This window comes from Octopus bimaculoides, chromosome 18, assembly GCF_046866305.1.
Source record: "Octopus bimaculoides isolate indiv1 chromosome 18, ASM4686630v1, whole genome shotgun sequence".
NCBI lineage: Eukaryota > Metazoa > Mollusca > Cephalopoda > Octopoda > Octopodidae > Octopus > Octopus bimaculoides.
In genome coordinates, this window is record NC_142945.1 from 3,496,300 (window position 1) to 3,510,290 (window position 13,991).

Here is a 13,991-nt window from a genome sequence, read left to right on the forward strand (position 1 = left end):
TTGTATATCATAGCTCTTCTCAATCAGGTCTGGCCTAGTGTTAAACAACAACCACCACCAACATGGTTGGTCATTATAAAACCAATCATTGACCAACCAGGACACAATGATGACTTTATAGTGAAGACAGGATCTGATATTGAATCGATCAATCAAGACATGTAATTTATGCAACAAGATGGTGTGAAATCTGAAATGATTTGTGCAATGGTTAATTGTGTGCTTCTTGTAATTTATGACCTCTACTAACTAAATTAAAACTAAATTAGTGTAGTCTTAATGAGAAAGCTTGATTTCTTTTTTCTTTTGCTTTAATGAATCTGTGAAGAAAACAGATGCTTTTTGATTGCTTAAATTTCTAGCCTAGCTGAAGAAGTTAATTAAAAGACAGATGGAATTTGTAGCTCGGGAAATTTCTTATTTACTCTGAAATTATTATTATTATTATTATTGATGGCATAAGTACCAGTCGAGCATTGGGATTGATGTAACTATCTAGCCCCCTCACTCAAAATTTCAGGCCTTGTGGCTACAGTAGAGACAATTATTATTTTTATTATTATTACCATCCTGTTTAATCTTTGTTGGCTCATTGCTGAATCAGGTAGTAATGAGCTGGATAAGATGCTTTATTTTAGTTCCTCGTTGTTATGAGTTTAAACCTCACCCATAGTTCACAAAACATCTACAGGCATGGCTGTGTAGTAAGAAGCTTTCTTCCCTACCACATGGTTCCGGGCTCAGTCCCACTGTGTGGCATCTTGGGCAAATCTTTTCTACTGTATCCTCGGGCTGACTAAAGCCTTGGGAATGAATTTGGTACAAGTGCATTACATATGTGCACACACACAGACACATAAATGTGTCTGTGTCCCCCACCACCACATGACAAGTGGTGTTGGTGTGTTTATGTCCCCGTAACTTAGTGGTTCAGTAAAAGAGACTGATAGAATAAGTACTGGGGTTAATTTGTTCAACTAAAATTCCTCAAAGTGGTGCCCCAGTATGGCCATAGTCTAATGAGTGGAAACAAGAGATACTAAACCTGTCAGTGTTCAACAAATTTCTACCCTTTTCTTTTTTTTTTTATTAAGGGCCATTTGGACCCTTTCTCCCTTCCCAAACCAAACCTTGCTCTTCAGGTAAGATAATGAACAGGAAGTGCTTACATCTATAATTTGTGCGGTTTTTAAAATATTTTTATGAATGATTATAAAATTGTGTGTGTGTGTGTGTGTGTGTGTGTGTGTGTGTGCGCGCGTGCGCATGCGCGCGTGCGTGCGTGCGTGCGCGTGCGCGTTAGTTCGTGCGTGTGTGTTCTGAAGTATCTGAAAGTAAATGTTAATAACAGATGATGTATTTTGTGTGACATTGATCAGTAATTTGTTTAATGAAAGAGGTTCGTTAACACAAGCTGTTATACTATTTGTGACACTTTGTATTTGAAGCTGAAAGGTAATTCAACGTGAAAGTGAGGTCGAATGTTGCCAAGGTTTGAATGAAATATTAAAAGTACTCGTATCTCTGTTTATAAACTGCCAGGGCATCAAAACCCGTAAACAAAGGATGTTTAGAACAGTGAAGAGGAATTGTGATGAATAAATGGTTATTGATGATATTTAGTTCATAATTGATATTGTTTGGCAATATTTGCCATATTGGCAGCAGTTGCAGGGTGGTGGTGGTGGTGGGGAATACTTTTGGCAGCATTTCTTCTGGATATTTTACATTCCGAGTTCAAATTTGACTTTGGTCAATTTGCCTTTTATCAGGATCAGTAAAATAAGCATTAGTTGAGCGCTAGGGGTCAATGTAATGAAGCTTTTTTCCCTTGAAATTAATGGCCTTATGCCAGGTAGATTTAATCTCTTGTATTTCATACCTAAGGTTGCAGATTTGCAGCATTGTTAGTGCCAGTTAAAATGCCCTTTTGCCATATTTGTCTCAAACATCTGTGCTCTTGGTTCAAATCCTTTTTAAGGGTTGATAACAGAAAGTATCAATCTGGGGCCAAGGATTGGCAGAACTGTTAGAGGGTTGATTTAGATACCTTGTGGTGTTTGTTCATTATCTTTGCATACAGTGACACTGGTGCCAGGCTTTTTATTATTATTCCAATTTGCCAACCTTTCCCTGGATTAAACTGTAGTAGTGTAGGGGAGAGACTTGCATCCATAGGTAACTGCTTGTCTTCCTCAAAAGAAAAGAAAAAATCTTACCCAAACTTACATTTGTGGAGGCAGTTTGTGATTATAATCAATATAAAGTAGGCCATTAATGTATAGAAGGACAAGTGATGGAAAAGTAGTCATTGAAATAATGAGGAAGATTATGATCTTGGAATTAGATTATATGTATATTCATGGCAACACATGGTGGTGCCAAAAGCAAATTATTAGAAGTAATAAAAAATACACCTCTTCCCAATGGGTTGGTGTTTAGAAGTTCTAAACTTTATACAATGGTTAATTATAAAGGGTGAGATATGTCCATGGATAATTGATGTAAAGTGATTCCTTTACAAGAATTTGAAATAGATTTTGGTTGATGAGAATCAAGAGTGAAACTCCAGGAGATTTTAATGTCAGCTGGAATGACATATCATTTCATTCTGTCCAGTTTACCTCCATTGCTTTCCATTCCCTCATTATTTTTCATGTACAACCATGTATCAAGCATCATACTGGGGATTCTTCATTTCTTTATCTCCTCATCCCACACACACACACACACACACACACACACACACACACACACAATATTTGTCGTTTATTTATTTCAATATTTCATTCTAATTGTCATCAGTGCCATTCTGATGCAACATTTTATTCCTTTGGTGTTCTGGGATTGGATTCTGTATCCAGTTTACCATTTTAATTACTGCACACTCCTCTTCAATCCTGCTCTAGCACTTTCCAGAATCTCTCTCTCTCTCTCTCTCTCTCTCTCTCCCTCCCTCTCTCTCTCTCCCTCTCTCTCTCTCTCCCTCTCTCTCTCTCCCCCTCTCTCTCTCTCCCTCTCTCTCTCTCCCTCTCTCTCCCTCTCTCTTCACTCTCTCTCTCTCACTCTCTCTCTCTCTCTCTCTCTCTCTCTCTCTCTCTCTCTCTCTCTCTCTCTCTCTCTCTCTCTCTCTCTCTCTCCATTTATTTCTTTATTTGTGCTTTGCAGTTCATTGCTTTATTTAAAGAGCTCTGCTCTTGTCAGAAATCAACTTTAAAAAAAATCTAGTGTTACTTGCTTTGTATATTTTTTGTTGGTTTTGTTGTTTTTTTTTTTTCCTAAACATATATTATGGATACAGAAGATATTTAATAAATCCATATTCAAAATCTGTTGTATATATATGTGTGTGTGTGTGTATTTATATGTATTATTTTATGTGGCTGTATTATTTATATTCTGCTAGCACAGAAAATGTTAAATGATCATACAATATAATACACCCACATTTTATTTCTTTTCATTTCATCATCATCATCATTTAACATTCATGTTTTAGGCTGGCATAAGTTGAATACACACACACACACACAGACATGCATTGTGCTTCCAGAATCTCATTTTGGTGAGGTAGTTGGGTCTTCTCGAGAACTGCATATCACCAGTCATTCCAGCCTTCACCATTTCATTCCACGTCTTCCTGGGTTGCCTTCTTCTGCAATTAAGTGATTGACACTCTTAAATTACACATTCAATGGAACTGGCAAACTCCATTTCTTTCCCAGTCTTCTCAAGTCCTATATATTTAAGGCCCATGTCTCACCACCATACAGTCTGCCCTTCATTCTGAGTGTAAAGAGCTTTATTGCTAGCAGCAGGGGTAGCTTCTTAAGCATTCTGCATCCCATTCTTACCCTTGCTACTATACTCTTGGAGCAATCACCTACCCTATTAATTTCATTTGCTAGGTAACTAAAGCTGCCATCTACTTCTAATGAGCCATCTGTTTCCAGTGTGCTTGCAGTACACACTACTCCAGTTCATCTGTCACATTCAAAGCTTACATTCTCTATTCATCTTCCAGTGATCCATTATATCTCTTGTGTCCATAGCTTACATTGGGTTCAGGTTATAAAATTTATACTTTCTTCTTTCCTGTGTATTGAGCAAGGCCATTTCTCTGAAGATTCTAGGGTAACAATAGAAGAGAGAGAGAGAGAGCGGGGAGACAGCACACTGTGGTTTACAGATTGGGGCGTATCCATTAGTAATTGAATGCTAATCAATTGAGTTACCTGGAGAAAGATCAGAATATTACCTTTCTTGGAAATCTCTGTTTGTGAGTGTGTGTGTCTGTGTGTCTACCCTTGTGTAGATATCGTATGACGGTTGTAAACAAGAGTCGCTGTAATACAAGTGGTGCTGTTTGTTTCCAGTCTTCTATGGAAAAGCACATGCCTGGGGCCATAAGGAAATACTTAACCTGGAAATGGGTGAGAGTTGGTGACAGGAAGGGCATCCAGCCATAGAAATTCTTCTCCAACAAATTCCACTTGACCCATACAAGTAGACATTAAATGGTGATGATTATATATAAACTTGACCTATATAAAGTTTCTGATTTAATTCAAATAACATCCAATGTTGTTTTGGTTTTATTAAAAGCAGCAGGAATAGTTTTTTTTTTCCTGTTCTGTATTTAAATGGATTACTGTAAAATTCTGTATTTCCTATTAAAATTCTTCATATACCAACCTTTACTCAATTATTTTTTTGTTCTCTTTTATTCAATCTATTATTATTATTATTATTATTATTTCTTGGCAAAGAAGTCTACAAATTTTTCTTTTTATCTTTCAGTTCCTTTTTTTTCTTTTTAAATTTTTGTCTTATCTTTTTCATATCTTTTATTTGTTCTTTGAAACCTGTTAAAAAAATATTCTTCAATTCTTTCCATGTATTCCAATTCAGGTTTCTTTATCAGTATTTGCTAAATGGTCAAACATTTTCAATGGAACAATTTTTTTCTAGTTTTTCTTTTTATGCAGTCTTTGATTCTTGTTCCCTTTTCACTGTTCTGATAGTGTTTCATCTGTTAGTCTTCGTTTACAGTCTTTGAGGTTACTCACCTCATACACTGAAGTTCCTCATCATCACTATGTTTGTCTCTGCCCTGCTCTACTATGGACCCTCCCTTCTAAAATGTGAATAGCCATGTGGCCCTCCCCCTTTACACACACATACAGCAAGAATCCTGTTCTGCACTAGCCCCTTCCCTCATACTCTAATCCCACATCTCCTGGCATAAAGTTGCCCTTTTCCTTGGGGTTAATGTCTTGCAAACTGCATGGAAACCTAATTAGTTTTGGTGACATGAGAAAAGCAACCAACAAATGCTGTAAAGTTGTTGGCATTACAAAGAGCTACTAGTCTTGGAAACTCTACCAAAATGTACATTGAAGTTGTTCTCTCTTTCTATAAATGACTTATTCTTTAAATAACATCATTATCCTCTTCATCATTTAAATTCCATCTTCCCTGCTGGCACAAGTGGGACGGTTTGACAAATATCCAGTAGGACTGCATTGTATTCCAGTGTCATCTTCAGCATGATAGCCATGGCTGGATGCCCTTCTCAACATCAACTTGACATGATATACTGGGTGCTTTTTCCATGTGACTGGCACTTGTGCAGTGACCATGCAGCTCACAAGCCTACAAAATCCGTGGAGAGGGTGGGAGTGCACCCTTATTTCAGGGGGGTGTTAAGGTAGGATAGAAGGGGGTTGTAGTAGAGCAGATTTTTGTTGTAGAGGAGTCACATGGCTACTCACATTTAGGGGAGAGAGCGAAAAAAAATGAACCAGTGCTATCTTCCAAGAGACATAGTGGTGATGAGGTGTCCAGGTGGCACCTCAAGGTACGAGGTGAGTCGTAGTGGGGACAGAAAGGGTGGGAGTTTGCAGGAGTGCATGGTGGAGGAAATGTATTGGAGTAAACAATCTCTGTCTTTTAAGATTCCTTTTATTCTTAGAAAAAAATTGCTTGATGGAAAAAGAAATAGTTTATTCCGTATCCTTTTGTGTGTGTGTACAGTGGGGGTGGGGAGGTGGATATGTAAACTAGATCTTGTAATCAAAATAAATTATCAACGGTGTACAACTTGAGAAATTTAAATTTTTAAATAGAATTTAAATGCTTGATTCACAATTTCTTGTCCTTTTTATTTTCTTTTTCTTTTCTAGTATCAAATTTTTATATTTAGTTATTCTTAAATTAATGAATTTTGAGGAATTTGCAAAGTCATGTTTAACTTTATTTTTTTCTTGTTTTTTTAACTTTATTCCATTGCAGAATTTTCCTGATGACTAAATAAAATTAAACTTATCTTTATTTTGGATTACAAGATATTTCCTACATATAAAAGGAACCAGGGAAAAGAAAACTGGAATATTTTCTAATACAAATGGTAATGTGTCTTTCTATCGTACAAAATGTTTCTGGAAGAAATTCAAAGAACTCTCCAAGAGCGCCACTTGCAATCTAGATCTCATAAACAGTTTGTCTTGGATAAACTAGATGTCTCCATATTCTTAGCATGGATTCTTCAACAATATGACTTCAGTGAATTAAAATTTGCATCTGACAAAAACTATAGAGATTTGTCGGGGTTATCCAATCGGCTGTGTCAGCTGAGTTTGGTGTATGGTGGGAATCTGGTAACATCCATCAATAAATTTAGTATGCAACGGTTATTTGGTTCTCCGTCTGTTTGTTGCCGCCATCATAAGTTCTCTTGCCTACCGCAAATTGCTGATATTTCTGATATGTGCCACATGGTGGAATTGAAGAACTCTGTGGCAGAGATTAATAACAACAACAACAACAACACAACCAACAACTACAATACTAATAATAATTATAACAACAATAACAATGATAACAACAACATTAACAACAATAATAATAATAATACATTTGTTAGAGAGACTAAGTCATTTTCAGCATTTACACAGATCCCTTGTGAACGGAACGGTTCACAGAAAATCTGGCTGATGAATGAAAATCAATTGTGTTTTGACAAATGTTCAAATGCGAACAGAAACCATCAACTCTGCTCATCTGTCAGTTGTTTAAATAAAACGGATATTGATCAGAAAACACTTTCTGATGATTCACCAGACAATCTGACTGACCTCAAGAAATGTACTTGCCCTCATAGTCCGTCTCTGCCTCTCACTCCTCAGCCGAGAAGACTCAGTCAAAATGCTAATCAAACTGAATTCGAAGAATGTTCTAATTATTATTATTATTATTATTATTATTATACTGTGCCTCCTTTTGCAGAAACAATTTCTGTCGAAACTGGTGAAACATTTGCAGTCCATTCAAAGACTTTGATGAGCGACAGTTTGTCATCAGCTTCACTGTGTCACCATAACAACCAGCCAGTTCAGAATGAAAGGGATGCACAAATACATCACAGCCGTTCCGTATTTCCTGATGTTCGTTCTACATCTGCAGATCTTCACCGTTCATTCAGCTCCTCTTGTTCATTACATGTCTGGGAAGAAAGACTGGATGAAGAATGTAATCTCTACATGCTAGATCAGATACAGCCACAACTTCAGAGAAATTTAGAAAATCCTATTGCGAAACTATTATCCACTGGAGATGATATGGTAAGTATTATTATTAGAATTCTATTTGGCAGTGTTCCTGTCTTGTTTTTGCCCATCCTCATCGGAAGATAATTCTAATTTTGAGTTATTTCCCTTGGTGCTGTATCCTAAACAATGTTACCCAATCAATACAATATGTTGGAAATATACTTTGCCACTGTTGGAATTTGTAATCAATAGGTAACCTATCATTATTAGAAATAATATCTATTTATTGTAGATATGAAACATCCATCTCTATCCCCTCTGTACCTCATATTCCCCACCATGTACCTTATATATTCCCTACCACTGTACCATGTAGCTGTGTCCCCATGCATCCCCAACACCATATCTCTCTCTCTCTCTCGGTGTAACCAAGTGTCTCCTCTACAATAAAACCCTTATTTCTATCCCTTTCTATACACTTTCACCTCTCAACCGGCTCAAAGCTACCTTTCGCGGTACCACTCCCTCTCTCAGCCAAAGGGTCTTTGTCTTGCAAGCTACTTGGTAACCTCACCAGTGCTGGTGCCACATAAAAAGCACCCAGTACACACTGTAAAATGGCTGACATTAGGAACGGCATCCAGCCATAGAAACCCTGCCAAAGCAAACAAAAGAGCTTTACACTCTCCTCTCACTCACCAGCTCCTGTGGAACCATCCAACCGATTCCAGCATGGAAGACAGATGATAGAATTTGGTTCTATTTAATTTTGATAATTTATCCTAAAGATTCATACTGTTTTGCAATTTTGTATAAACACCATGGAATATGAATAAGGTAAAATAATGGTTGTTATTACATCGGTACTGAATGGCTCCTTTCAGTTCACCTTCCAGAATTTCTGGCATCCACTGCAGCATGTTACTGTCAGTGATTGATTCACCAATATCTTGGTTAGTGATTCCACTTCCTCAAGATATTCAAATCTGTCTGAACTTGGCCCTCCCCCCACTAAATCTAATCCTCAGCAAGATGGGAACAGAATGAAAGTTGATGAGAATGGTCGGATGCAATGAAAGCTGCAATAGTTTAGCCATGTCATCAGGCACCCTAGACCTCAAGGGTTAAGTGAACAAAAGATGGGGTTGCAGCTGATGATGATAAACTTGGTTTTATGACTTCAAGGATCAGATGAGGACCCTGGCACAGTGCACGGCTACAGTATGTGGTAAAGAGCAGAGATTGTGTCTGAGGGCCCCTCATTCTCTCTGCAATAGTGGTGGACGTATTCATTTGATCATTTAAAATTGATGCACCTATATAATGATGCCTGATATTATTAAGAAGCCCATCATGCATGTATGTATGTTTGTGTGTTTTTGTGTCTGTCTGTCTGTCCCCCACCACTGCTTGACAACAGGTGTTGGTATGTTTATGTCCCTGTAACTTAACAGTTCAGCAAAGAGGACCAATGGAATAAGTAGCAGGCTTTAAAAACAAAGTGCTGGGTGGGGTAGGGGTCGATTCATTCAGCTAAAACTTCTCCAACTTGGTGCCTCGTATGGCTGCAGCATAATGACTGAAACAAGAAAATGATAAACCTATGTGTTAACATGGATTGGGGAAGTTATTTATTTTTCTTTATATCTTTATCAATGATTCTAAGAATTCCTCTCTTTCTATCTTCAGCATTTCATACCAATCGGAGAGGAGTTAATGTTGAAAGTGAGGTCTTCATAGAGAATTTTACCAACCAAATCCTAAACCTACCTACAGCAGATGTCTGAAACCTGCCATTAATTTCGGTGGTTCCGGGAAGATATTTAAAAGCTGCCTGCACAAATCTTATTTGTATGCAAAAAAACAGAAAACATAAGACAAAAAAATATCAGAACCTGCAGAAATTCTATAGGTGATTTTATTTACTACAATATTGCAATATGTAAGCAGTTTGGGTTTTTTTTTTTTAAACTTTCAGCTGCATATATATCTTCATCTTTATACATTTCTGCCTTTTATCAGAAACAGCGTTGCCATGATGCTCATCTCATCTGTTCAAGTTGTTCATTTTAGTTCTAATTAAAGGCGGACACAATCTCTATTTTTTAATTGTTTCAACTTTTAATCAGTCTGTTCCAGTTGTTTTGACAGACTGATTATTTTTCTAAGTCCAATCAACTTAAGAATTTTTGCTCATTATTGATAAACCAAAGCATTCTATCATAGCATGTAGAACATTTGGAACTATTTAACCTTTGTCGGTTATGTCTTCTATTTGTCTCTTGTCAGTGTAATATCTTACTTATTCATATATACATACTAACATACACGTGTGTGTATATATGTATATATATATAACAAAAATATATACTTACTGTCATGCACATGTATGTATAAAATCTCTTTTGTATGTAATTCAATAGATGTTTTTGAAAATGTTATAATTCCATTTTACAGTTAATTAGTTAATTATTAAACAATGCTCAAAAACTTTAATTATTTAGACCAATATTTAATAGTCAGAGCATTTCTTCCTAGAATTGCATCCATTTTTAATGGTGTTTATTCTTTTGTTGTTGTTGTTTTTTTTTCTCTAATGAAATTCTTTTTTGAGTTTCCATTTGTGACTTTTATTTCCTCATATAGAGAGGAGAACAGTTTATAATCAATCAATCAATCAATCAATCAATTATATTTGTCAATCCTCATTAATCTCCTTTGCGGTGTTCGCGTTTTGACTTTGATAAGAAAACCTAACTCGACAGTCATTTTTTTTTTTTTAACAATTAACATCTCATTAATTACATTCAATTTCTTTTTTTTTTCTGCAGATTACAAAAAAAAAAAAAGGGATAAATTTGCACTTAACTATTTCTTAATTGTAAAATTGTACATTTTGTAAATATGTTTATAAAATTTCTAATTGTTAAATGAGCTGTTGGTTATAAAAAAAGAAAACAAAAAAAAATTTTCTCATATTTCAAATTTAACAAAATACATCGCGGTTTTTCGTTAGACCCTTATGTATTGCTTTTAATTAGCGGACAAAAAAATTCTTTTTTTAATCTTTTATTTTTTGGTTTTGACTTGAGGAAAATTTTATCAGCAAATTGGTTTTTCAAAGCAAATTCTTTACTGCAAAAAAAGAGAAAAAAGACTTTCCATGGTTTAACTTTTGCAGTTTTTTTTTTTTTTTTTTTTATATACATATATAATTGTTTGTGTTACCAAAGGAAAAAAACATTTTTCTAATGATTAAGCACAAAATGAATTTTTTTTAATTCCAACCATTTAAAAAAATTTTTTTTTTTTCAAATTAGAAATAAATGCCAATTGTTTTTTGTTTTTTTTAATTATTAAATCTGTATAATTCTCAGTGAGGCAGCATTCTATTATTAATATAATCATCATCATCGTTATTTGGAAGGTGGTGAACTGGCAGAATCGTTAGAGCATCAGACAAAATGCATTGCTGCATTTGTTCCAGCTCATTACGTTCCGAGTTCAAATACCACTGAGGTTGACTTTGCCTTTCATCCTTTCAGGGTTGATAAATAAAGTACCAGTTGAACACTGGGGTCACTGGTATCAACTAACCCCCAACCCACCCCATAAAATTGCTGGCCTTGTGCCAGAATTTGAAACCGTTGTTGTTGTGGTGGGATGGCAGAATCGGTAGAGGGTCAGACAATGCTTCTTTTACTTTCTGAGTTCAAATCCCACCAAGGCAAACTTTACCTTTTGTCCCTCTGAGGAGGATGATACTAAGGGTCAGTGTAATCAGCTGACTCCCACCCCATTTGCCCCCTAAAAATTGCTGGCTTTGTGCCTAAACTACAGAATCACTGTTATTAGGTGGCAAGTTAATGCATCAGACAAAAGTCTTTGTGGTAATTCTTCTGACTCATTACATTTTGAGTTCAAATCCCGCCACGGTCAACTTTGCCTTTCATCCTTTCGAGGTCGATAAAATAAAGTACCAGTAAAGTACTGGAGTCAGTGGCATCGACTGACTCCTCTTCTTCCTCCTCGTCCACCCCCAATTCCCTCTCCCCTTAAATTGCTGGCCTTGTGCCTAAATCAGAAACCAGTTTTATTATGCAGCCAAATAGGTTTTTCAAAGATATCTGTGATTTTCAAGTCTTTCAAACTATTCAGTGTTTTGTCAGCTTTTAAGGTTTTATCTTTGTATGTTTACGGATGAATAACTTTTCACCGTACCCAGAGCATGGCTATTATATATAAAGACAGCTACCCATTTGTAGGGGTGGCCATTAGTAAACTTTAAAACTTTCATTGCTGCTGGTCAGCAGTTGTACATTTTGAAATCTTTTATTTTGTTGAAACAAACGGACACTAGCCAGTATTTATTATACATGTTTTAGACAGTGAGTATATATTTGATTAAATAGACTCCAAACAGGCTGGTGAGACTTATATCGTTTAGTAAAAATCAATAAAAAGGGTGTAGTGGACTTGGCCTGTGGTCAGCATCAGTTGCAGCCAGTTTTTTTTTCTAACTTAGAGGATGTAAAACTGCTGTCTCTCCTTAATTTCTCTCCGGTCAGCTTTTTCCCTTGAAGGACTCTATCCGAAACATTGGATCTTTCCACTCCCCACGGCAAGTGTATTGTAATCTTTTTATCGACTTTTAAAAGTGGATCAATTTATTCCGTAGAAAAACAAAGAAACTTTGCTTTCGACACAAATTAAAGAATGTTATTACAACACATTATTAATGAAATACTGCAACTATATTACAGGCTGTCTCTGATAATTCCTCAATCGATCAGACATCAACTGATGTCATCAGTAACAAACACCAGTCCTAGACTTAACATTTTGCCTACCATGGCCATCACCAGTGACTCCTATGTTACAGAATAAATATAATTTTTGTTCCCTTTTTTAAGTGTATCTCTGTAGAGATACATACAGAGTATCTCTTCAGATTTTCTACAGAATTCAAAGCCAGCACTGAAGGTTACACTGTTTCGTATACGAATACGTCTATGCAACCTTCAGTGCTTGCTCTAAATTCTATAGAATAACTTTGAATCACACAGCTCCCCACAAAAGCAGGACACCATATTGACTTGTAAACCTTTTATTGTACCTAGTAGTATATTATGGTTGACTAAACAGAATACGGTGTCCCTTGCAGCAATTAAGTATTTGTTCCATACCACAGAAGCCATGTGGTAGTTTATATAGTAAATTTGGACATATATATATATATATACATACAGGATGTCCCCCCCCCCCCAAAAAAAAATTGACATCATTTGAAATGTGGAAATCTAAGTAACTACATGTCATTCCAACATCACCTTATCATTGACATGTTTTTGTGCATTTTGTTGAAATTTGAGATCATTTGAGCAAGAATTGGCTCTGATATTAGACTCTGAAATGATGTCACTTTTGTGGCGGGAGGGGGACACCCTGTACAGTTAAAAAAAAATTTTTTTAACAAAATTAGACCACTGGTGCAAAAAGAAATATAGCAGAAAATTGGTTTGGTAGGCAAAGTGTTAAAATATCAGACCTAGTTCAGCGTTACAGTGTTTAAGAGCAGGAAGAAGCTGGCAGTCATTGTATAAGTAAGCCTAGCAAGTGATTCAGACCAGGTCTGCTTTTTGGCCAGTCATCTATTTATTGAAAATGTGAGAGGGCATCAGTTTATATTTAATGGATCTCTATAAATGTTTATGGACAGTAAGTTATATCAATTATTACTGTACAGCTGCTATGTAGCTTCATAGCAATTTTATTTTCATCACTGCCAAATTATATTCTATATTTGTTTTTTGGTTTTATTTTCTTGGAAATTATTAATTACCTTTATATTTGGACTTCATTGTAACATAGCAATATATATATATACACACATAACAGATATTCTGAGAACAAAACTGTTTAAACATTTTTTAATTTCTTTTCTATATATTTTCAAATTTTATGTTAATATTTCTTCATGTGTTGAGTTTGTGTTGATTTCTTTTTTTTTTTTTTTTCTTTCTATGGAAAAACCCATTTCTTTCTTTTGCCATGTTACATAATATAACATTTTCGCATGATAATGTGTTTTACATATGTTTTATTTTTTAATGATTTCACAAATTATAAATTGTTTGACTTGCTATTATTAAGTTGTAAGACAAATGTTTCTTAAATTGTATTCTTTTGAACAAATTCGTTTTATTTTATTTTTGTTTCCCTTCCTCCCCCACCTCTGTAAAAAAAAAAGGGTAAAATTCTCTTTATTTTGAAGTAAGAACATCCTCTACACAAATGGTTTATTTGAAAATGCCTAACCCTTTCTTTTGTTGCCATATTTCTGTTGTTGAAATACACTATCTTTTCGTTTCAATTAATTTCAAACATAAGGAAGAATTTAGTGAAATAATGTTATTATTATTATTATTGTTAGTAGTAGTA

The 13,991-nt window shown here is 35.4% G+C and overlaps 1 protein-coding gene across 2 annotated transcripts in view; it reads left to right on the forward strand.

Moving 5' to 3' along the window:
- LOC106872835 (uncharacterized) overlaps nucleotides 1–13,745 on the forward strand; it is a 66,477-nt gene extending 52,732 nt beyond the window's left edge. Inside the window, exons 3-4 of one of the 2 annotated variants that reach the window (XM_052974333.2) lie at nucleotides 6,295–7,622; nucleotides 9,240–10,791. In XM_052974333.2, coding sequence (XP_052830293.1) covers nucleotides 6,435–7,622; nucleotides 9,240–9,290 — 1,239 coding nt within the window. In that variant the 5' untranslated portion in view covers nucleotides 6,295–6,434 and the 3' untranslated portion in view covers nucleotides 9,291–10,791. Of the gene's footprint in view, nucleotides 1–6,294; nucleotides 7,623–9,239 lie in introns of both variants that reach the window. The other variant, XM_014919970.3, reaches the window with a different exon arrangement.
- Nucleotides 13,746–13,991: the final 246 nt, after the last annotated feature.